The sequence below is a fragment of the Acipenser ruthenus genome, chromosome 34 (assembly GCF_902713425.1).
Source record: "Acipenser ruthenus chromosome 34, fAciRut3.2 maternal haplotype, whole genome shotgun sequence".
Lineage (NCBI taxonomy): Eukaryota > Metazoa > Chordata > Actinopteri > Acipenseriformes > Acipenseridae > Acipenser > Acipenser ruthenus.
In genome coordinates, this window is record NC_081222.1 from 1,840,001 (window position 1) to 1,862,056 (window position 22,056).

At 42.4% G+C, this 22,056-nt stretch overlaps 1 protein-coding gene across 4 annotated transcripts in view; it reads right to left on the reverse strand.

The window, feature by feature from the left end:
- The window catches only part of LOC117962939 (cAMP-specific 3',5'-cyclic phosphodiesterase 4B-like), a 210,836-nt gene that overhangs the window by 142,032 nt on the left and 46,748 nt on the right, over window positions 1-22,056 (reverse strand). For 2 of the 4 annotated variants that reach the window (XM_059006984.1, XM_059006983.1), the window contains exon 1: window positions 1,873-3,644. The exons of the other annotated variants lie outside the window; for them this stretch is intronic. In XM_059006984.1, coding sequence (XP_058862967.1) covers window positions 1,873-2,168 — 296 coding nt within the window. In that variant the 5' untranslated portion in view covers window positions 2,169-3,644. Of the gene's footprint in view, window positions 1-1,872; window positions 3,645-22,056 lie in introns of those variants that run through there. 4 annotated transcript variants of the gene reach the window in all.

Here is a 22,056-nt window from a genome sequence, read left to right on the forward strand (position 1 = left end):
TTGCTGTACAGAAACAGGCTTCTTCTACTTGCACGAGACCAGTGGACCAACGGCATACGACCCTAGGTTTACTGCTAGCGTTCCTGGCGGCTTCTCCAGTCCCACGTTTGTCCCCGATTCACCTGCAGCGATGCCCAAAGCAGGAATACAATCCTTCAAGGATAGCTTCACTCAGCCCTGAAATCTAACGATCGAGAACTATTTGAACCGCTGATCGAATGTATCCAAAGATCAACCTGATTGAGAACGGCCCTGCAAAATGAGTATTTTCAGACTGGACTGCGTTGTGGGTTAAAGCGCTCGATCATCTTCGGTCCCTGTACTGACGGGCGCACTTCAGTTCAAGACTTGTTTCTTATTGATCAGTGACATTGATCCCCTCCTGAGTGCCTCTCCTCCATTGCATGCAGCTTTCGCCTCCCTTTCCTTTCCAAAATCAATACACCTTTTAATCATGAGCAAGTACGGAGCATGATTTAACAAAAGTAAAATAGCTTTTCAAAAAAACAACTATGTTCTCAATCAATATTTAATTTCATAAATCACTTCTAAATGTATGCAGGTGGTTTGATGCATTAGCAAACCCCCATTAGCAACGCACATGGTGAGATTGCAGTATTATACAGTGCAAGATTAATGAGTTTCAGAATTTATAAAAGCTTGAGAAATGCTTTTAAAAAAAAAAAACGTTGACTGATCCAGCGAAAAAAAAAAAAAAGATTGCAAAAATATCTTGCTTCTCACATAGCAGTTTGAATCATTTGAGGCTTTACTGATTGTATCAAGCTAAATCAGACAGGCTAAGTGCTCAGGTATGACTGATAAAGCTCAATAGTCTATTACACTATCCACACCAACATAAATAACGACAGATCAACATGCATTGGAACTTCTATTCCCTTCTTTCCCAATCATGTTTTCAATGTGTGAAGATCATGCATTATTCAGGTATTGTGAACAGGGGACTGACTAACTGGATGCACTCAGTGTGTTCTGCAAGCTAATGCGTGTACTATCTATATATATATATATATACTCGCTGTGTATCATAAACTTTGAAGCTCCAAGGAACACAAAGCCACTTTCTTTCAGGAACAGCGGCTTGAAACCTGGTTCCAGGAGACCGCCGGGAGACCTAGTTTGAGGTTTCTGTATCAAACCCCACAAGTCTCCCTGGTGTGCCGCGCAGTGGCACTGAAACCTGGTCTCCTGAAACCAAGTTCCAAACCACAAAGCTGCTCCGTGTCCCCTCATTACCACCCAACTGGACTCCAATTGTTACCCCTCCCCCCTCCCCAAACATAACCCTTTAACCCCTCTCATTCTTCCACTCAACCTGACTGGCACCCTCAAGGACAAACACAAGCTAAAGCCAACACACAGCCCCCTGTGTGTTGTCCCTGGCTGCACACACACAAAGCTTTACACTTCACAGAGTCCAAACACGCTTAACAAACAACAGGGTGAATCCTGCAGCTGTGGAACGGGAAGTGGTGCTGTTGAAGTGGTGACCCCTGCTGGTGAGTAGAGGCAATGCTATGGAATACCCATGCAAAAAGGGATCTGATCCTTTTGGCGTAGTAGTAGGGGGTACTCGCATGCACTTCTTTAAAGCGAAGCAGGCTGTACAGTACATATAAAACGAAGCACGTGTATACCCCAAAGCCGACCCCCAATGCAACGCACCAACCCCCAAAACCGTATGTAGTCACAAACGCCACAAAAGCCCTAACTAACATCCCAGCTTGCACGGCCAACCTGCCTTTCCCATAGTACAACAGACACATGAAAAAGCCAGACCAACCCCTAACTCTGCCTCACCCACAGGTAACAATAGACAGCTTTGTAATACAATGCACTTTTAAGCCATACCGTTTGGAGGTGCAGTTGCCGCTCGACGTGCTGGTAGTCCCGTGGAATGAGGACGGCCAGGACATGCGAGACTTTTTGAGTCCGGGTCTGTCGCTCGTGTCCATGGCGTTGGAGCGCTCTATCTGCCGGTGGTGGTGCCGGTCGGTATCCGAATATCCCCGGTGCTTTATCTTGATGTGGGTCCGCGGTGTCCTCCACAGATGCTGCGGTGGAGGCTTCAGAGTCGCCTGCCCTTCTCGGGGCACAGTCAGCGAGAGAGACATGCTCTTTTTCGGGCACGGTTGTGGCTCCATCATAGTGCAAATAATATGCGATTACAAATTATAACCCCTTTTTTATTTATACAGAGGGGGGAAAAAACTAAAGACAACTAAATAAATCTGGCTATTATTAAGTAAATAACTTTGCAAAATAAATATTTTCTGTAGGCTATGTATATTTACAGTACAAAGCATGTGAAACTGGGTCTCCGATGTAAGGTTATTGTTTTAATATTCCAATATTGGATATTATTTTTGCTACCACAAAAAAAATACTGTAATATAGAAAAATCAATCACAGTGCAAATAGTCACGCTGGGTTGGGATTATTCGGTTTTCTTATTTCTTGAAAAAAATGGGTATATAGGCAAGTAACACAGCGGCTTGTCCCTAAACCAATCACGATTGCATTCCCAAAACTAAAGCTCCCGTTTCAGTATGAGAATGCTTTCCAGCTTAAATGATGGAAAATGATGACAAATATCCTCGTTTCATTTCAGATGAAGACGCGCAGCCGTCTGTCTCGCAGACTGCCCCGAAGTTACCCACTCCCTCACCCATGTCGCAATAATAATAGATCACTTTTTTATAGTTGAATTTATTGCGGTTTTTTTATTACTATTTTTTATCAGTCTCTTATTGGAAAATCGTTCTGGCTTATCCCTGCTGAGTTATTCGTCCCCGTTTCGCACACACTACTCCGTACTGCGATTTACTGTCCCTGTCTGGTATTCAGTGTGTGTTACCCGCAGCAATCACCTCTTGTTATCCATAACTCCGGTCGTGAAACGTTTGCCGTTTGTGAAATTCTAGATCAAACAACTGCAGAATTTGCAACTGAAGCGGTCACCGGCCAACACACAGTTCCCTTTTTGTAAAACGAAACTGCAATGCTGTTTACATAAAGATATATCAATGGCAACACTGTTTTACAGCAGTGTAGCCCATGCGCTTCCAGTTAAAATATTTTCTTTAAAAAAAAAAAAGAAAGTGTGATCCAGAGAGTCAATCAAAGCCACTTAATTCAAGTCTCTCTCGCTTTTCATCTTCTCCTCTCCGTCTCTCCTCCTCTCTCCCCTTCCCAGCTTGTCGGTGGTGGTGTTGTTAGATTTGGTATAACTCATAACGCTCCGATATCCATTTGCTTTTCCAGGGTTTCTTTCTTTCGTTCTTTCTTTCTTCCTTTCTTTCGTTCTTTCTTTTCTGCAAAACCCCGCACTGGACTTTGATGAGCGCGTCGGTCTGTCTCTCTCTGTGCGCGGATACGCGCGAGTGTGATTTGGAACTGATTTTTGATTGCTTTAAAAAATTCCGACGGCAACTGAATGCTGCAGCTGCAGACACCGCCGCTGCAGGCAATCTCCGGCTCCAGCGAGTTTAGTTAGTGAACGCAACCCTCCGCTTTGCGTTTCTTTATTTATGCATTTTGCATTTTGCTTTGCGTTTGTTAGACAGAAGACTCCACAGCACAGTACACACAGTGCGCTGCCCGTAACTGCTACAGTGTATGACCATCTGTTTATCAGTGGGCTGCTGCGCGGCTTCAATTTCCTTCCTTTATTTGAAAAGGTGTGTCTGCAATACAACTTATCGGATTTGTTGCACCTGCTCGCCGCATTTCCCCCTCTTTTAACTAATGTATTAATTTAAACATCCTAGGGCGTTTGTACTTGCTTGGCGTGTCCCTTCCACGCTGTTATTATTATTATTATTATTATTATTATTATTATTATTATTATTATTATAGTTTTTTAACCCCCTGTTGCAGGGCGCATATGGACGCCTCCTAATTGCGCACGACCTTATTTATTTATTTGCTTATTTATTTTTTATATTAGATAGATTACAGTGTGTTGGTTAATTGCTGTATTAATTAATGTAGAATCTGATTTGAAAATAGATCTGGCTCCCCCAGCTGGTCACTAATAGAGCTAGGAAATTGGTATTACTGAATCACTTGTTCCACCCACAAATCCGTGGCAAGGTCGGTTGACATTGAGTGTAGAATGCAGAGAATCGAATTCCTAGGGAGTTCCATGCAATACAATACTGCATGTGCAACGGAGCGGTATAGGGGTCAAACCTCAAGCTGTAGTTGACAGGTGTAGCTGAATTGTAACTTGTATGCACTCTCCACCTTAACAACAAGAAAGCAAGCCTTGTTGCCACCCAGCTTGTTAATATCTGATCAGCCCTCCAGCTCAAATCCCAGCTCAGAGACCAGGATGCGCTGTGTGACCTTGGGGAGGCACGTCACATGACTGTTTTGTACTTGACTGTAATATATACTGTTTATCAGTAAGATTTCTTAAGGCTGCAGTCCAAGCAAAACAGACCTGTTTACATAACAGAACTCGCCTGTTAACAGCATTCACAACCAGGCTGTTTGTAACTAGTGCTTAAATACTGTGCATTAGCAGTTTCATTTGTACTGATTTATTTTCCCCCAAAAACCCAGCATGGAATTTAGCACAAAGAGAAGAACAAGAGGGTGTAAGTGGAAGCTGAGTAGAGTTTAGAACAGAAGGTAGGAAGCACTGTTTTTACAAAGAGAGTTATAAATGCATGGAATAGCCTACCAGGTGATGGGTCTAAAACACTGGGAACATTTAAAAAAAAAGATTCTGTGCTTTTAAATGAGTCCCCCCCAGTAGGGGAGAATGGTGCGCTAACAAGGGACGAGCCTCGATGGGACCGAATGGCCTTTTCTCGTTCCCAAATGTTCTTTTGCTCTTATAAACGCCCCAGAGACCTTGACAGAGACGATAAAGCCGTCCTTACCCCCTGGTAAGCTGCTGTCACAGTCAGAGAGCTGGGAGTGTAATAATATCTGTGCTACACACCACATGCAATGCAAAGCAGAAGAAGGCAACCACAGGCGAGTGAAGTGTCCAACTGTGCCACCTGGCCAGCAACAGAGGGGCTTCAACTTGTATCATTATTATTAGCGGTTTTACAGATCGCATTTTGGAACTGCTTAGACCCTCCTGCCAATGCTTCTCCTTCAGTCCACAATAATGAATAGATACACGAATGAACCTGCTTGCAGAGGGAGGGGAGGGCAGTCGCTGGAACAGCACAGTGATTTACTACCCATCCCCCCACACTGAGACCTGAATGAACCTGAGTGCAGAGGGAGGAGTGGGCAGTCGCTGGAACAGCACAGTGCTTTACTACCCATTCCCCACACTTAGACCTGAATGAACCTGTGTGCAGAGGGAGGGGAGGGCAGTTGCTGGAACAGCACAGTGCTTTACTACCCATCCCCCACACTGAGACGTGAATGAACCTGTGTGCAGAGGGAGGGGTGGGCAGTCGCTGGAACAGCACAGTGCTTTACTACCCATTCCCCACACTTAGACCTGAATGAACCTGCATGCAGAGGGAGGGGAGGGCAGTCGCTGGAACAGCACGCGGAGACTGGAGTTCACAACAGGGGTTTGTGGCAGCTCAACACTCTCAGCCTGACCAAGTTGAATAAAGGATTTGATTTACTGATTGATTGAAGGAAATAACACAACAAAAAACAAGCACACTGGGGTGGCAAGAGAGGCTGTATGTGACCGTCCAAACTAACCAAGCCTGCCGACCAGCCAGTGATTCCCCAGACTGAGCATTAACACTGCCCCAAACTATCCTCCTGAAACGAAGCATAGAGAAAACGCGCTTGAAACAGCGCGGCGCATCAGCACCACGGACAGCTCGGAGTCTGTGTTCTTCCAAAGACTCAGTGATCTGTATTGACAAGCGAGCCCTGGAGATGAACACAGAGCTGTCTGACCAGAACTCAAAAGAAAAATAGAACGAGTCTGAAGTCTGCAACAGAATGTGAATAAATAATAATATATATATATTTTTTTTAGTGCATTGATAAATCGCAAGGGTTTCTTGACTGAACTGTATTGCACAGGATTGTGGGCTCCTAGCAGGTTTCTGTGGTTTGGTTTTACAGATCGCAATTAGCACTAGCCTTAGACTACATTAACTAAATTAACATTAGTGCTAATCAGGGGGTGTGAAGCCCCATCATATCCTGTATCGGTAATGTAAGAAATACTAAAAGACATCGAAAAAGCCTTCCAGTCGAAATGCATGTCATTGAATTTCAGTTTCTTTTAGCATTTCTTGGTTCAGTGCTGTCGAGCGTTTTAAGGTTATGAATGAATGTAATTTCAGTAGTTCTGGACAGACCCCGAAGACGCAGCAGTTGGTGCAGCAGTCAGTGCCATTAGCCTTTAAATGATACAGCAGTCGATAGTTTCACACGCTGCCCTGCCGAGACCCACGTTATCAAACGTGTATCACACTGAGTGTTTTTTGGGGTTTTTTTTACACCCAGTGCGGAACATTGCAAGGATGACTGGAGATGCCAAATGTCCCCCTCTGGGGAATCGCAGTCAATTTAATTAAGCAAGAGTTCAATTATGAAGTCGCTTAGACATTCAGATTCCCCATTATAAGATTTACCACCCAGGAGATTTCGCCTCGCTGCTTTCCCAACACACTGTGTGTGTGTGTGTGTTGTAAAAAAGAAGTGTGGCATAGGTTCTTAAAGACAGAAACCGGACACTTAACCCCTCCTTATGCAATTGATTCACACCCCACCACCTCCCCCAATCGTCAACCCCTTTAGTGTCCCCTTGGTTAAATCAATAACTAATCTGTATCCGTACTACATAATCATCAATACAAATATCACTCTGCATCCTGGGGGTTTGTACTGAACGAGTGTATCTATAGCAGACCCAGATATTAATGTGATGCAAACTATCTGATACAAAGACCTTTCAGACAGCTGTATCGTCAGCAAAGTCAGGGTGTGTAGATATTACAAAGCCTTCACGTTGAATTGCTTCTGTTCTGCTAGCAGAAACGATCTGTTGACTGCGCTAAACTAGTGACCAGTTCGCGAGGCAGCCTAATTAGTTACCCTTGGATAGACCACATTGATTATAAATTAATATATTGTGTTTTACATTTTGTGCGTCATGAATTTCGGATGCTCTACGAAACACTTTTATAGCATGACATTATATAGCAACCTATACTGCAGCCAATATTATCAATCCTAAAAAAACAACACACAAGGTGATTAACTCGACTAACGCAATTAAAGACGTGATAATGGGCTCTGAATCTAATTTAGAGCAACAACAGCAGCTAATTGCATTGATCGCTTCCTAACCCTGCACGCAATGCAGCCGCGCATTAGCCTTCTAATTGCAGTGATGTCGCAACCCTTGCAGGTGCTAAAACCCCTTTTTTTAAAAACATTTTATGAATATTTGTGTATACAGAAAAAAAAGGGAATTGCTTGTCATAATACTATAATGTGTTGTGAACCACCAGGTGATGAATTCGGTAAATAAATACATTAAATAAAATGTGTCCGGATAGCATTTTGTTTTTTTGCGGTGATGGATTATTCATTATAACCACCCGAGGAGAATGAATCTGGCGTTCTGCCCAGATCGGAAATACACCTACAGAGAAAATATCGTGCTTTACTATAAGTTGATATATTGTGTGTGTAGTCTCACATTGTATGAGAGAGGCTGCTCTGAAATGACATCTCTCATACAAGAAAGAGACACCCGACACACGACCTATTAACTTATTAGAAATCACGAGAATGGAGATTGCACTCAGGAATAGCTGTAAAACAAAACTCTTAGTCGTTTTTCTTTGCTTCCTCCTATTACATAATTAATCATATCTGGGCTTATACTATATATATATATATATATATATATATATATATATATATATATATATATATATATATATACTGATATGGCCAAATGTTTTGCATCACCCTATAGAATTAACTCATTTTGCTTCATAAAGTCGAATGAAACCTGCTGAATAATGTTATGTTAACATATTGAATTGCACACCGCTTTGTAGTTTTCCATATACTTAACGGAAAACTGACAAAAATTGAAGAAATGTGACATTTCGAAATCTAACATGAAATACTACTGTACTACTGTTAAGGCTTCCGGTAGACTTCTGCAATATCATTTTGGAGTTTCTTTGATTACATGATGTTAAATAAAAGATGATGCAAAACGTTTGGCCATATCTATCTATCTATCTATCTACATATATACCTTGCTCAAGGGTACAGCAGCATTGTCCCCCACCTGGGATTGAACCCACGACCCTCCAGTCAAGAGGTTGTGCCCCCCTGTCCTTATGTATTCCTGGTTTTGGTGGTTTATGGTAATGTTTCTGTAAGACAAATATGCTAGTAACATAATTAAATTCAAATGGTATTTTCCTTAAGGACAGTTTAATAGGCACATTAGCATTGTCTCCCCACTTGTCTGTATACCTCGCTGTGGGCTTGTACTGTATTTGCATTTTTGCTTCGGGGAACCCATTTCAATATTAAAACTATGCATTATGCAGCAGCAAAACAAACCCTGACTTCAGTTGTTATGCCTTTAAAAGCACTGCTATAAAACACACACACACACACACACACACACACACACACACACACACACACACAACATCAATGACTCATTCAGAGTCGAATTAAAACGAGTCTACAGCAGAATTCTGTGCTAACGAAAGGGGGGCGGGTAGGGGTGGGGAGAGATGCTACATAGTGGGGGACAACTTGAGAGTGATTAGGAAACCTGGAATTACATTTGACTTCGCGGCTTGGTTCTTGAGCTAATTAAAAGACTGGAGAAAGGTATTTGAAAACGCAGCCCTCCGTGTTTCTAACAGAGAAACAAACACTATGAAGCCTTTTCAACTGATGTAAACGGTGGCAGAACTAATTAACATTTAAATCATTAGAAGGAGGACACTGCGAAAAACCAACATCTCACGTAGTGTGTGCGAGTCTCCATTAAATTAAGTGTCATGATTCAAATCTGCCACTGTTTAAATCAATTAAATAATAATATCTTTCTTTTTATATAGCGCCTTTCATAGTGGACCACCATCACACCTCAGCGCTTTACAGAGTCGCTTACAATAGGACAGTGATTTAACATCTCATCCGCAGGACGGAGCACAAGGAGGTGAAGTGACTTGCTCAGGGTCACACACAGTGAGTCAGTCAGTGGCAGAGGTGGGATTTGAACCCGGTGACAAGCCCTGGACTTTAACCACTGGACCACACTGCCTTGTATCGAGTGCTGACCCTATTGGCTTCTGATGCTCTCAGGGTGCAAGATAAAAACGCAATGGAAATATCATATGAGAGTAAAACTACTCTACTATATTGGTAATGTTAAAGCAGTTTACTGGAGGTAGCTTTGGCATAAGCAGAGTCACTAAAATGATTGGAGAGATAAAGCATGTGCAGAAATGTGTGGGATGAAACCTGTTAAACAATTAACCACGGTAAAGATTGGTTAGTGGTCAATTGCACTTGAATGGAGCAACAGCTAAAGGGCTAAATGCTATTGATAATTAGCAAGATAACAAAAACAGACTGTAGTCATGTGTGTCCTGAGCCCATATGGTATCAATACCAGGCATGGAGGCGACACAGATAGAGAAGCCTCTAATACCTCCAGGGTCATCGTGGATTAGCGGTGAATCAGTCTGAGGACTCTCTCCGGAGGTTCAGGCAATCTGATCAGTTCTCTATCTCTGTTAATACTAGCGGCACGTATTGGATCTAAACAATCACGTTCAATGCAGAATGCAATGTGGGTATTGGGAACTAATAAATGGCAAACATTGATCACATTTGAAACATGGTCTGGTCTCATCCTCATAGCGTGACAAAGTAGTTAATTCCATAATTCCTTATTATTATTATTTATTTCTTAGCAGAGGCGACTTACAATTGTTACAAGATATCACATTATTTTTACATACAATTACCCATTTATACAGTTGGGTTTTTACTGGAGCAATCTAGGTAAAGTACCTTGCTCAAGGGTACAGCAGCAGTGTCCCCCCACCTGGGATTGAACCCACGACCCTCCGGTTAAGAGTCCAGAGCCCTAACCACTACTCCACACTGCTAATTCATAAACTTTACGCTGGCAACTGTGCAAATGACAGGGGCTTCTTCTCCTGTTGGAATTACAGCGTCCCAATAAACAGCCTGTCGTGTGTTATTCTCTCTCTATAAATATGTACCGCGGGTGCTTAACCTCGCTCCCCTCAGCATGAATAATAGAAATGGCAGCAGACAGGAAATGCATTTAGAGAGCAAAGAGGATTGACGTGACCTGTCTCCTACAACTTCAATTATCTTACCCGCAAAGCTACAGCCTGGTAATAACACCGCGAAGGACCGTGTTAAGACTATCATCACATTATGGCTGAGGATTTTTCATGAAACACTGTCAGATATGATGGTTTACAACATGCTGGATGTTTTGGGTGTTACAACAAACACAGCCATGGTGAAACTTGAGTGTGAGAAGCATAGAACACAGCTGTGCAATATTCACAAAGGGTGTTTTTTTTGGGGGGGGGGTGGGGGTTGTAATCCTGTTTTATTGATTACAGTTGTTTACACACTGGTCATTGCGTAAACCGCAGTTTTATGAATATCAAACCAGTGCTGTTAGTCATTCAGCTTTGAAACGCACTTAACTGCACGAGCACCAAGTTAATACATAAATACCAACTGTCAATAAAACGGTGAAATGAAAGACATGCGTAATGAAAAGCACTTGAATATAGACGCTCATAAAGAGTCTTTCCTCTCCATCAATATTCAGCCAGGCTCACTCCTCTATTATTTTTTCTATTATGAGTTGTGAGGGATTTGTGGGCAGAGAGAGCCAGGGGGATCTGGAATGTATGATCTGGTCCATTAAGCTCTGGCTGAGGAGAGAGTGTGCAGTGCCTTCAGGGCTAGCCTCTAGAGCTGGGCAAAACCCCTGCGAGCAAAGGGAGGGGATTTCAGAAAGAAGGAAACGCTTACCTCTGTAAATGTTCTCATGCAGTTTCCCTGTGCTTTCCCATGGTTATACTATGCATCTAGCATGGTTTACATGCACACGCACGGATCGACCAAGTGCAGTGCAATGACATTTTTCGCTGTACGGTTGAACTAAGTTACAGATTATTATTATTATTATTTATTTCTTAGCAGACACCCTTATCCAGGGCGACTCACAAATGTTACAAGATATCACATTATACAGATATCACATTATTTTTACATACAATTACCCAATTATACAGTTGGGTTTTTACTGGAGCAATCTAGGTAAAGTACCTTGCTCAAGGGTACAGCAGCAGTGTCCCCCACCTGGGATTGAACCCACGACCATCCGGTCAAGAGTCCAGAGCCCTAACCCCTACTCCACACTGCTGCCCCGGATCTAGAAGATCTGACCTGGTTTCACTGAAATTCATTTTACATTACACCCAGCACGCCGGGCAGTTAGTTAGACCGCTCTGAGAGGTCCTTGATCAGTAAAAGTTTGTTTGCTAAACACAATGGCACAGGAAGTGGGCGTGGCCGAGAAGAGGAGGTTCCCATCGCAACGACAGAGGTTGCTGATTTCCTGGGGATTTGGTGAACTCCCTGTTTCTGCAAGCCGTGTAAAGGAATAACCGCTAGAAAGTGTCCTGAGGGCATCAGATGATTTGAGGGCATCTGTCAAGCACTCCCACCATTCACTTCCAGAGCTCGGCAACTGTATGAAATCAAGCCCCCCTGACCCCAACCCAACCCCAACCCTAACCTTAAGCAACCCCAGCCCTAAAACCTAACCCTAACCCAATACCTAACCATTAAAAATCATCTGATGCCCTCAGGAAGCTTTCTAGTGAATATTCCTTTGTGCTGCTTTCCGCAACATCCTGCCTGCTGGAGCTCGAGAGAGAAAAATAAAACCATGTGCAAAGAAAACACTGCGAGAAACAAAACAGGAGAGTTGTTTGAATGGGATACAGACAATTAGAGTGTGTGCAGATTAAAAATTAAGAATGCCTTTAGCTTGTAAAGGTTCTTTTTTTAATAATTTTGTATTGCTATTTTAAGTCTTACTAATGAATCTTTTGTACTGTCCTCACAGACCCCTAGGGAAGAACGCTATATTCAAAACATTTTAAATAATCATGAAACCACAGAAAGGTAGAGGCTTTTGTTAATGCTACTGTAGCTTGCCTAGGTCAGATCATTGCCGTGCAACATTTTCCTATTCACAGAGCATTTCCTTTAAGACTTCTTTAAAGGCTGTTTAATTCTTTAAATATAGCATGAGGAATTGAATACACTGGACGACTGATCATTTATAGAGCCAAAAATATACTCCACAGAATATTTGCATTAGGGTCTTGCAATCAATTATAACTACGGATTTAAAAAAATATTTTAATTAAATATAAGATTTAAATGCATGTGCAAATTAGGTTTTTTATGCATTCCGTAACTTATTTTCTACTGCCTTTCATTAAAAAAAAAAGTTTTAACATTGGGTAGAATAACATTTCAATGAATAAAGCATCTCACAGCCACCCACTGTGAAGCACACTAGGTATACCGAGCTTACCTTGCAGTATTTAGTACCGGCTCTGAAATACAATACAGAAATGCATTAACAGCAGCGTGCTTTACTAACTGCCCAGCTCCACTCACTGCTTCCATGAAGGTGCAGAGCATATCTGTAAGGGATGTTGGGGGCTGTCTTTGTGCAGTGGCAAAGATGCACTGTGTGTATCCTTTGCTGTGCTCTTGTTACCAGTCCAGCCTGCCCTCTCTGGAGCCACAGGTTAGGGGTACTGTCACACCTTTCTCATCAGGAGAGAGGTGAGACATTGCAGGCAGGAGTCCGCCTGCTCTCCCGTGACATTTAGATGCGACAGCTGCAAGCATTGCAGCCTCGTCCAGCTGGACCCCTTTCGGGTCGTGCAAACACAGCGTTCCTTTCCAGTCCTTTTCCTGGTAGAGTTCAATGAGTTCCCCAAGTCTGTACACAGCAGGCAGTGTTCAGGTCCCAGAGCATGCCCTTCTGTCTTGGCGTCTTTGATTACCTAAGCAGTACTGTGCGTGTTGGAGACTTGTAGATCTGTGTAAAACTAAAAGACACTCGTTTGTATTGCGGGAAACATAGTCCATTCTATTCCAGCTTTTTAATAAAGTACTAAAGTCCCCCACAGCAGGATTTAAAAGCATGCATAACGAATGCAAAGTCAAGGGCACCGTCACAAGGTGAAGCTTTATTTTTTCCATTGGTCTCTGGTACTCGTAGCTGTGTTGTTTCAGCTTGATGTGCCTGTTCAGTAGTCCATGCTCCACTGACTTGCCTGAGCTGTATTCAGGTGGGCTGTTCGTTCTCTCCCCTGTGTAGCTCTTCACAGCCGATACCAGCAGGATGGACCTCGGCAGAGCTTTCTGCATTACTTTCCATTATCAATGGGTCTTTGAAAACCTCTGTTTAACCTTTACTGAAAGGACAAAGGTCTAGTAGATGGGACGGTTCCCTTCTAAAAGCGTAGTAAAGTTTAGTAAAGCGCGGTGAAAGCATGGTAAAACATAGGCAAGCATTGTAAATTACAGCGAGGTATGATAAAGCATATTAAAAAAAACATGGTAAACTATGGTAAATGCATGGTATAACCATTGCAAAAGCATGGTAAAACTACAAAACTACAGTGCAAAAATACCATGGTAAACTTTTCTATGTGTTAATATGGAAGAACATGAGTGCTGAAATGAACCTGTATATTGCATTATTTGTTTATGTAGCAGACACCTTTACCCAAGGCAACTTACAGAGACTAGGGTGTGTGAACTATGCATCAGCTGCAGAGTCACTTACAACTACGTCTCACCCGAAAGACGGAGCACAAGGAGGTGAAGTGACTTGCTCAGGGTCACACAATGAGTCAGTGGCTGAGATGGGATTTGAATCAGGGACCTCCTGGTTACAAGCCCTTTTCTTTAACCACAGGACCACACAGCCTCCTCATAGATTTTATTCCCATGTGTGTTGAATCCTATGTTGGCCCACAATTTTGATCATGTAGATTACCTACTTTGCACCATTTTTAAACAGCTTCAGTCTTCAGCATATTTTTCACTGTGTGATGTGATCAGAATTAAATGAAGATAGTGTTTAAAGACAGCGCTCATGTTAAAAAAACAAATGGATGCAAAGTAAAGACAACATGATTGCACCAAACTCATTACACATGGAAACAAATCAGAAAGTGTCAATAGACAAGTTCATTTCTGCAAATATACCCTACGGTTGTTCCATCAAAGGTCAGAACTTCCATAGTAAGAAAATGTCATTTTTTGGCTGTTGCTTTCAGGCCTAATCCCCATTTTATGGACGCTTGCACTTTGCCCTCCATATCAGTATTTTTAATCCTGTAGAGGTCAACATGTACAGCAACACTCCACTAATCTGTCCTGTTACATTTTCATCACCTATCTTTAAGATTCATTGAGACTAGACTGTACACCCTGGGATCCTTCAAGAAGCTGCTTGATGAGATTCTGGGATCAATAAGCTAATAACAACCAAATGAGCAAGACGGGCCGAATGGCCTCCTCTCGTTTGTAAACTTTCTTATGTTCTTATGTTATTACACTCATGAAACCCCTGACACTGCGCTCGGATTTTCTTCAGTGACTCTTTCGCTTTCGTGTTTAATATGCAAAGGGTGCTAATGAGGTCTGGGCAGAAAGAGAAAGAGCAGCTTGTTCCAGGAGACTGGGAGACCTGAAACTTAATCTCCTGAAACCAAGTTCCAAGCCACAAAGTGGCTTCGTGTTCCATCAGCTTTAGAAGCTTGCTATCTCTGTGCAGAGGGAGGGGGGTGGGGGTTAGTAAAGGGCAGGTTTATTGGATTCCAGCAAAGAAGCAGCAATGATAGCTGTTGCGTTTCTGAAATGGAATTGAAAGCCCTCCCTCCCTCTTCCCCCAGAGACTGAATTCACATTCTCTTATCTTCCTTATTAACCCCAGCAAAGCAGAAGGCTTTGTGCCTGTATCCTCGAGGGCTCAAGGCAAGCTGCAGTACTCTGTCACACTCCTTACAGTGGTTCCACTGCAGCGGAGAATGCAATTCCCCAATTCTTATCTCTCTCGGGCATATTAACAGGTGCGGAGGAGCGTTTTGGAGCATAAAGCCCTTGTTGTAGCAAACGTGTCTTTTTATTTTTAAAAACGATGCACTGGCTAGGCTAATCTCTGTAAGCTTTGCTTTCACTTTAAACCTGAATCTTCCAAATGCTAACAATAAACCGGTGCGTCTTAACAGACGTGTTTATGTTTCTGGTAATATGATCAACTTCTTTATGTTGGTTGTGCTCATTTGTGTTTTATTATTTTTTATGATATGCCACCTTCTTGACCAAAAAATCTTGAAGGGACTTTCCTGGTTAAAAGAAAAGTTAATTAAAATATACAGCAGGCTTTTAAGCCGAGGGAACACGAAGCTACTTTGTGGCTTGGAACTTGATTCCAGGAAACCAGGGGAGACTTGGGGTTTGAAAACAGCAAAGTTGCCTTAAACTAGGTCTCCTGGAACTAAGTTTCAAGCCACTGTTTCTGAAAAAGTGGCTTTGTGTCCCTCAGCTTTAGGGACACATTTTTAAGATGAACATCATACAGTGTTAGTCGGACTTCAGGTCCTTGTACGAGCTGCGTTGGTGTGCCTTGATGTATTTCCCTTGATGTTTCCAGCACTGTAAAAATGCAACTGAACAAATGGCCGGTAATAATGACAATGGGATTCGTGTCTATTTTACAGTGCTAGCTGCTGTCAAAACCTTTTTTTTTATCGCTGTCAACTTGTCAGTCTGCGTGTAGGTGAAAGAACGCATACCGCATACAGTAGTCTCCGTGTACAGGAACAGTTCCTAAGAGAACACTTCGCCTAAGGGAACACCCTTGTGGTGAAACAGATTTTTCCCCATTGTAAATGCTCTGCCTAAAGGAACAGGAACTTCGCTTAAATAAACACCTTTGTGGCACCGATAGCGATTCGTTACTTACTGATTCAAAACCGATACAGTACTGTTTTTGTAACCTGATAACCTTCATCAAACTCAAATGATCAATCTTTTCAAACCCGACACGAGAGTAATCTGCTGCATTGTTTTGCGTGTGTAGGGGTGCTTTGTTAATTTAGTTTATTAACGTTAGTTTGTCAGGTACTTTATAATTACAGTTTATTGACATTCGCTTGCCTATTGATTTTCTCTTCCTTATTCTGTTCCTTTCATATGCTGACGCACGTGCGTCACGACGATTAATAAATACCTTTGTATTTATTGATCCATATCGTGACTGGCTTTGGCATGTTGTGTCTTAGAGGACACTTGGCTGGCTTTCCGAGGGGGGTTCTCTTAGCCAGAGACTTCTGTACTCCACTCCTGTTATATCTGGCACACTGACCTCCTGGGGATAGCTTGAAGGAAGAGTCTGTTTATTGATGGATGACTCGCTTGTTGCTGAGAGACTCCTGCTCCCCAATCCTTATTGGGAAACAGGCAGACATTTAACAGTAAAAGAAAAAAGGTAGTTGGGTATTTAATAATAATAATAATAATAATAATAATAATAATAATAATAGTGTTTAATACAATTCTAATGATGTAATTGCTTGACTAGTTGTAGTGGTGTATTTTGTTTTCGGTTAATCCAATAAAGCCTGTAAAAGGAAAAAAATGAGAATAATAAAATAATGAATAAACACTGAATTAGAGTAATCCAATATATTGATAGACAGGCGACCTGCCGTCCAACCTTAAGGTTTTGAATGAATCATATTTTTTGAGTTGAATGCAGCAGGGGAGCAGTGAAAACTTATATTGAAAAAATCTGCTTTGGCAGTGTATGTGTGTGTGTGTAGTATTGTGAAAAATTATTTTGTCTTTCTTTAAAATTTTCTTTAAAACAACAACACATTATTATTGCAGTAAAAACAGTAAGTCTACCCAGGGAATCAGAACAAATACTGGCTGGTTTAGAATTGGGCAACCAGTAGGGCTATAAACTCCCAGACAACGTGCAACACAAAGTTGACTTCAGAACTTTACACTACAGGGATTTTCAATGGACATGAGTTTCCTCGGACCTGCCTAACCTTTTACTGCCCTGGGTATATTCCCATACCTATTTAATTCCTATTTTCTCAATGACAAATATATTGGACACTGGGCAGCAAAGGGTTAGGTCTCTTGAACCAGCATGACCAGCAAACCACCAGCCCTGACCAGTACACATCAACTTCCATCAAGGCAACATCATCGGAGCAGATTCACATTTCACACGAATTAGTTCATGCGCTCTAACTCCAATTAGACCTTCTTCTAGAATTCTCTTTCAAGCATAAATATCTTTCAAAAAAGGGGGATTTTAGGATATTAGTGTCAAGATCGTTCGTGGGTAAGATAATGCCTTTTCAGCCAGTTGCCTGAATGCATTAGCCTGTACAAGTACACAGCTGATATAAATTCACCAGGCACAGACGTGATCATTCAGCCACATTGCAGGCACATTACAATGAGTCTATACGCCTCTACTGTCGCAATCCTGCTACACTGTGTTGGAATACATATAGGCAATAGGCATTGAGATTCTAGAACGTTACCCAAGATAAAGAATCCTAGCCTCAGGGAGAGCAGTGGCCACACTGAGCAGGGGAGGAAGTTCATTATTATTTTTTATTATTATTATTTATTTCTTAGCAGACGCCCTTATCCAGGGAGCGACTTACATTTCAAGAATCACAGTACAAGTATTAATACAATTAAGAGCAAGATAAAATACAATGACTTCAGTTCTAGCAAGTACAAGTATGACAAAACACGATTCAATAACAGAGCAGATGTCAGTGATAGTTACATCAGGATATAATTCAATACAAAATACTACAGATTAAATAACACTTGTGACAGTACTCTAAAGTACAGGATTAAATGCAGTAAAACTGGGGGCAAATAAGAGCAAGTAAAGCGCATTTAAGGAAGAGTGATAGTGACCAGAGGGAAAAGAGGAGTTCTACAGGTGCTGTCTGAAGAGGTGAGTCTTGAGGAGGCGCCAGAAAGTGGTCAGAGACTGGGCTGTCCTGACATCTGTAGGAAGGTCATTCCACCACTGCGGGGTGAGGGTGGAGAAGGAGCGGGCTCTGGAGGCAGGGCCAGTCTTCTAGTGCAGGAGGAGCAGAGAGGTCAAGTGGCTGTGTAGGGAGAGATGAGGGTCTGGAGGTAGCTGGGTGCAGTCTGGTCAAGGCATCTGTAGGTGAGTACAAGAGTCTTGAGCTGGATGCGAGCGGTGATCGGGAGCCAGTGGAGTGAGCGGAGCAGTGGAGTTGCGTGGGAGAAGCGAGGCAGAGAGAACACCAGGCGAGTGTCCTGTCTCCACCTAACAGGCTTTATTGTTCACACAACATAAACCTTTAACAGTGACACAGTGGCATTAAGCTGACATTAATAACTGCGCCCTAAAACTCACGGACCTCAATCTATTTTAATGGCATTTAGAATTCAATGGCAGAATCGTTGCTGTAAACTGCATGCAGCCTCAAAGGGGCTGAAAATCATGCTAAGTTGTGCAAATGCATCGTTTTGCTTGAAGCTGATTACATCTGGCATGCAGGGGTTAGATTCCTGGAGCATGCAAGGAAAAAAAAAAGATCTTTGGATGCCTTGCAGCAATTCTGACCTGATCTAAACAGGTACCATGAAAACCACCCGCGCGCGCGCGCACACGCACGCACGCACGCACGCACGCACGCACAGCCATTACATAACATCATTCATCAGGTTTCATTCGACATTACGAAGCAAAATCTGCTCATTCTATAGGGTGATACAAAACTTTTGGCCACAGTTGCCAGCAGAATAGTGCTGCAGTGAACAGCCTGTTTACACAAAGGTAAATATTAGCGGTATATATAAATCGCAGGTATTTATTTATTTTTTTTTAATTTTTTGGTCCAAACCCCCTATAGTTGCCGGGAGCTACAGTGTTGATTTAAATCAGGGCGCTGAAGCGTGGCCTCTCTGTGTAACAGGAGAGAGCAGAGGTTGGCAAGGGCAGAGGCACTCGGGATGAATCGGAGGCGCATTGTCCCCCAGAGCCTTCCCTTAAGACCCAGAGTCCATTAATCTTCCAAACAAGAAGGTATCCCAAACAATTAAGGCAGAAATAACTGTGAAGGCAGCCGATGCCCAGGCAGCCGACTGAAGGTACTGTATTGTTAGCTGTCATTGACTCGTTGGGGGCCAGTGCTGGAAGTGAGTTGGGAATGCTATTCCACAATAGGCCCATAATGCTTTAGCTGTGGCAGGGGTCAGGTCTAGTGACTGCGGGGTAACTGCAGAAGTCGTTTGAGAGGTCAGGAAGTGTAAATCAAGCTGAAGTTATTGTTTTGTTCCTCGCTGAAGCGACTCAGTGAGCTGGTCGAGGGAGAGACAAGAGCGTGGTTCGCTGGTTTTAAACCTGAGCCATCTGACAACAAGATCCTCGGAGGGTCTGTTGTCTAATTAATGCCCAATTTTATGGCATAAATGAAGCAAAGCAGTGGTTCTGGAACTCACTTTAACCTTAGATCAAATCACGTCAAATTACGTGCTTCCAACACCAGATCAAATCCTCCATCGAATAGCTAGTATCTTCGTCATTCGATAAACTATACATCCAGTGATCGGCAAAGGAAAGGAGTTATATCTCACCTCAATCCATTTTGGGTCTAAATATTGGAAAGCCCTGATTTAAATACACTAAAATGTAAAAATGATTAGAAATATTCTTAATTCTAATAGGAAGGCAAAGTAATTCTCGTAAAGCAAGGCAAAACTGCAAGCTGGAGAACTATGGCTAAATAGTTTATGCAGAACAATAGACGTTTGGATTTTAATTCAAATATGAACGGTTCCCTAAAGCTCTCCCCATCCAGTGCAGGCTTGCTGCGCTGTCATAGGGCAATCCTGGGAAATATCACACTCTGCAGGAAGCAAAACAATAGACTGCAGGTTATTTTCTACTGACCTGCCTAATTAAATCAGCATCTGAAAAAAAAACACTGCATCTGTAAGCAATTATTCCAGCCTTGTCACCAAAAATGATTAATTGCAATGTTAGAAATAGATCGCTTTAGTTGAAGCAAAACTACCTCGCTTTATAAGACAATGCTCTATACCAGGGGTCTAAATTCTAATAAGCACTTCATTGGTCCAATTAAGTAAATTAGGGTACCGTTGGAACAAAAACCAAGAGGGGCCCTCCAGGAGTAGGATTGGAGACCACTGGTCTATACATAGTGTTTCAAGGACAACACTTTTGATGAAGTTACTTCCTGGTACCTAGTCATGTGTCGTAATTCCAACCTACACCACCAATGGTCTAGTTGCAATCAGATCATGTGACCTACAGCAAAGGCAACAGGGTGCAGTGGTTTAACTGTAGATCTTAAATATTAACACATCCTGAATTGATGTAAAAAACAACTAAAGAACCTAAAAGATCCTCAACACTATACATAACGTTGAAGGTACTGTGATAGGACGGATTTCAAAGCGTTGGTTTGCACTCCAACTTAAATATAATCTTCCAGTCCCTTCAGACATGCTGTTTGGGATGCATGCCAATGCATTCCTCCCTCTTTGAGGGTTTCGGAGAGACGAGCGATTTTTACGCTCCAGTGAAAGTGCGTGCGTTGGGTTGAGATGGTCACGCTTGACTCGGAACGGCAAATCGCTTCAGATTTCCAACGGATACACATTCGTTTCTGTCTGGAAGCAGACACAGCAAGCCGAAACGGGACAAACAGCAAACAGATCCAACTAGAAAGCATTTCGACAAAGGCAACTGACTTGCGTGTGTACACTCCTGATTATACAACAGTGCTGAGGTTTCTTTCCTCTTCTCAATCTGTCTTGCGTTTGTTGAAATCAAACTGGGGGAACCGCACTGTTCCAGATTTCTGCAGATGGGGTCTGAGGGAATGACTGCATTTCCCCCGACTTCAGAGGCTTCATTTAGATCTAAACATCATTTATTTTCTGTGAATTGTACATGTTGGGAGGCGTACCCTCTTCAGATTGTAATCTGTTTCCCATAGGGCAGCAGCGTGGAGTAGTGGTTAGGGCTCTGGAATCCTGACCGGAGGGTCGTGGGTTCAATCCCAGGTGGGGGACACTGCTGCTGTACCCTTGAGCAAGGTACTTTACCTAGATTGCTCCAGTAAAATCCCAACTGTATAAATGGGTAATTGTATGTAAAAAATAATGTGTAAAAAATAATGTAATTGTATGTAAAAATAATGTGATATCTTGTAACAATTGTAAGTCGCCCTGGATAAGGGCGTCTGCTAAGAAAATAATAATGAAGTAAAAGTGTAGCAAACAGTAATAAAGCATAGTAAATGCTTAAACCAACAGAGGTATGTACGGTAAAGCTTATTAAAAAAAATAACCAGGGCAAACTGTCATGAATGCTACACTGTAACCAAGGCAAAAGCAAGCAAACACTGCAGAATTTCCATGCAAACTTAGTAAACGTCTGTAATGGTTGTATCACACTGATAATGCCTGGTTTACATTATTCAGTTTAAGAAACACAAACAAGCAGCACTAACCCAGTGGGGATTGCTGTAAAGTGTTTCAACCATTTATCACAGAATTATGAGATTGAAATTTCTGCCGCTTCTGTCTCAACAGCAACGGTTTCATTAAAACACAGTGGCTGGGAATGGGATGACCCAGTCAGGTCGGTTCTGACTACCAGTGCCCGGCACACGTCAGGTGTAAACGTCTCATGCAAACCCAGCGTGTCCCGTCATTTCGTTTAGGTGTTGCTCCCAAGAAATACAGCGGCTTAATGCGATCTTCAGCTGTTGCAAAGTTTTTTTTAATTACCAGGCGATCTTTCAAGTGTGTGATTCCTGTTGCTGCCTGCAAGCTGATGTGAGCATGCTAAACATAAAACCGCAGAAACAGCGTGAGTTAATACCCCTCCAGGCTTTC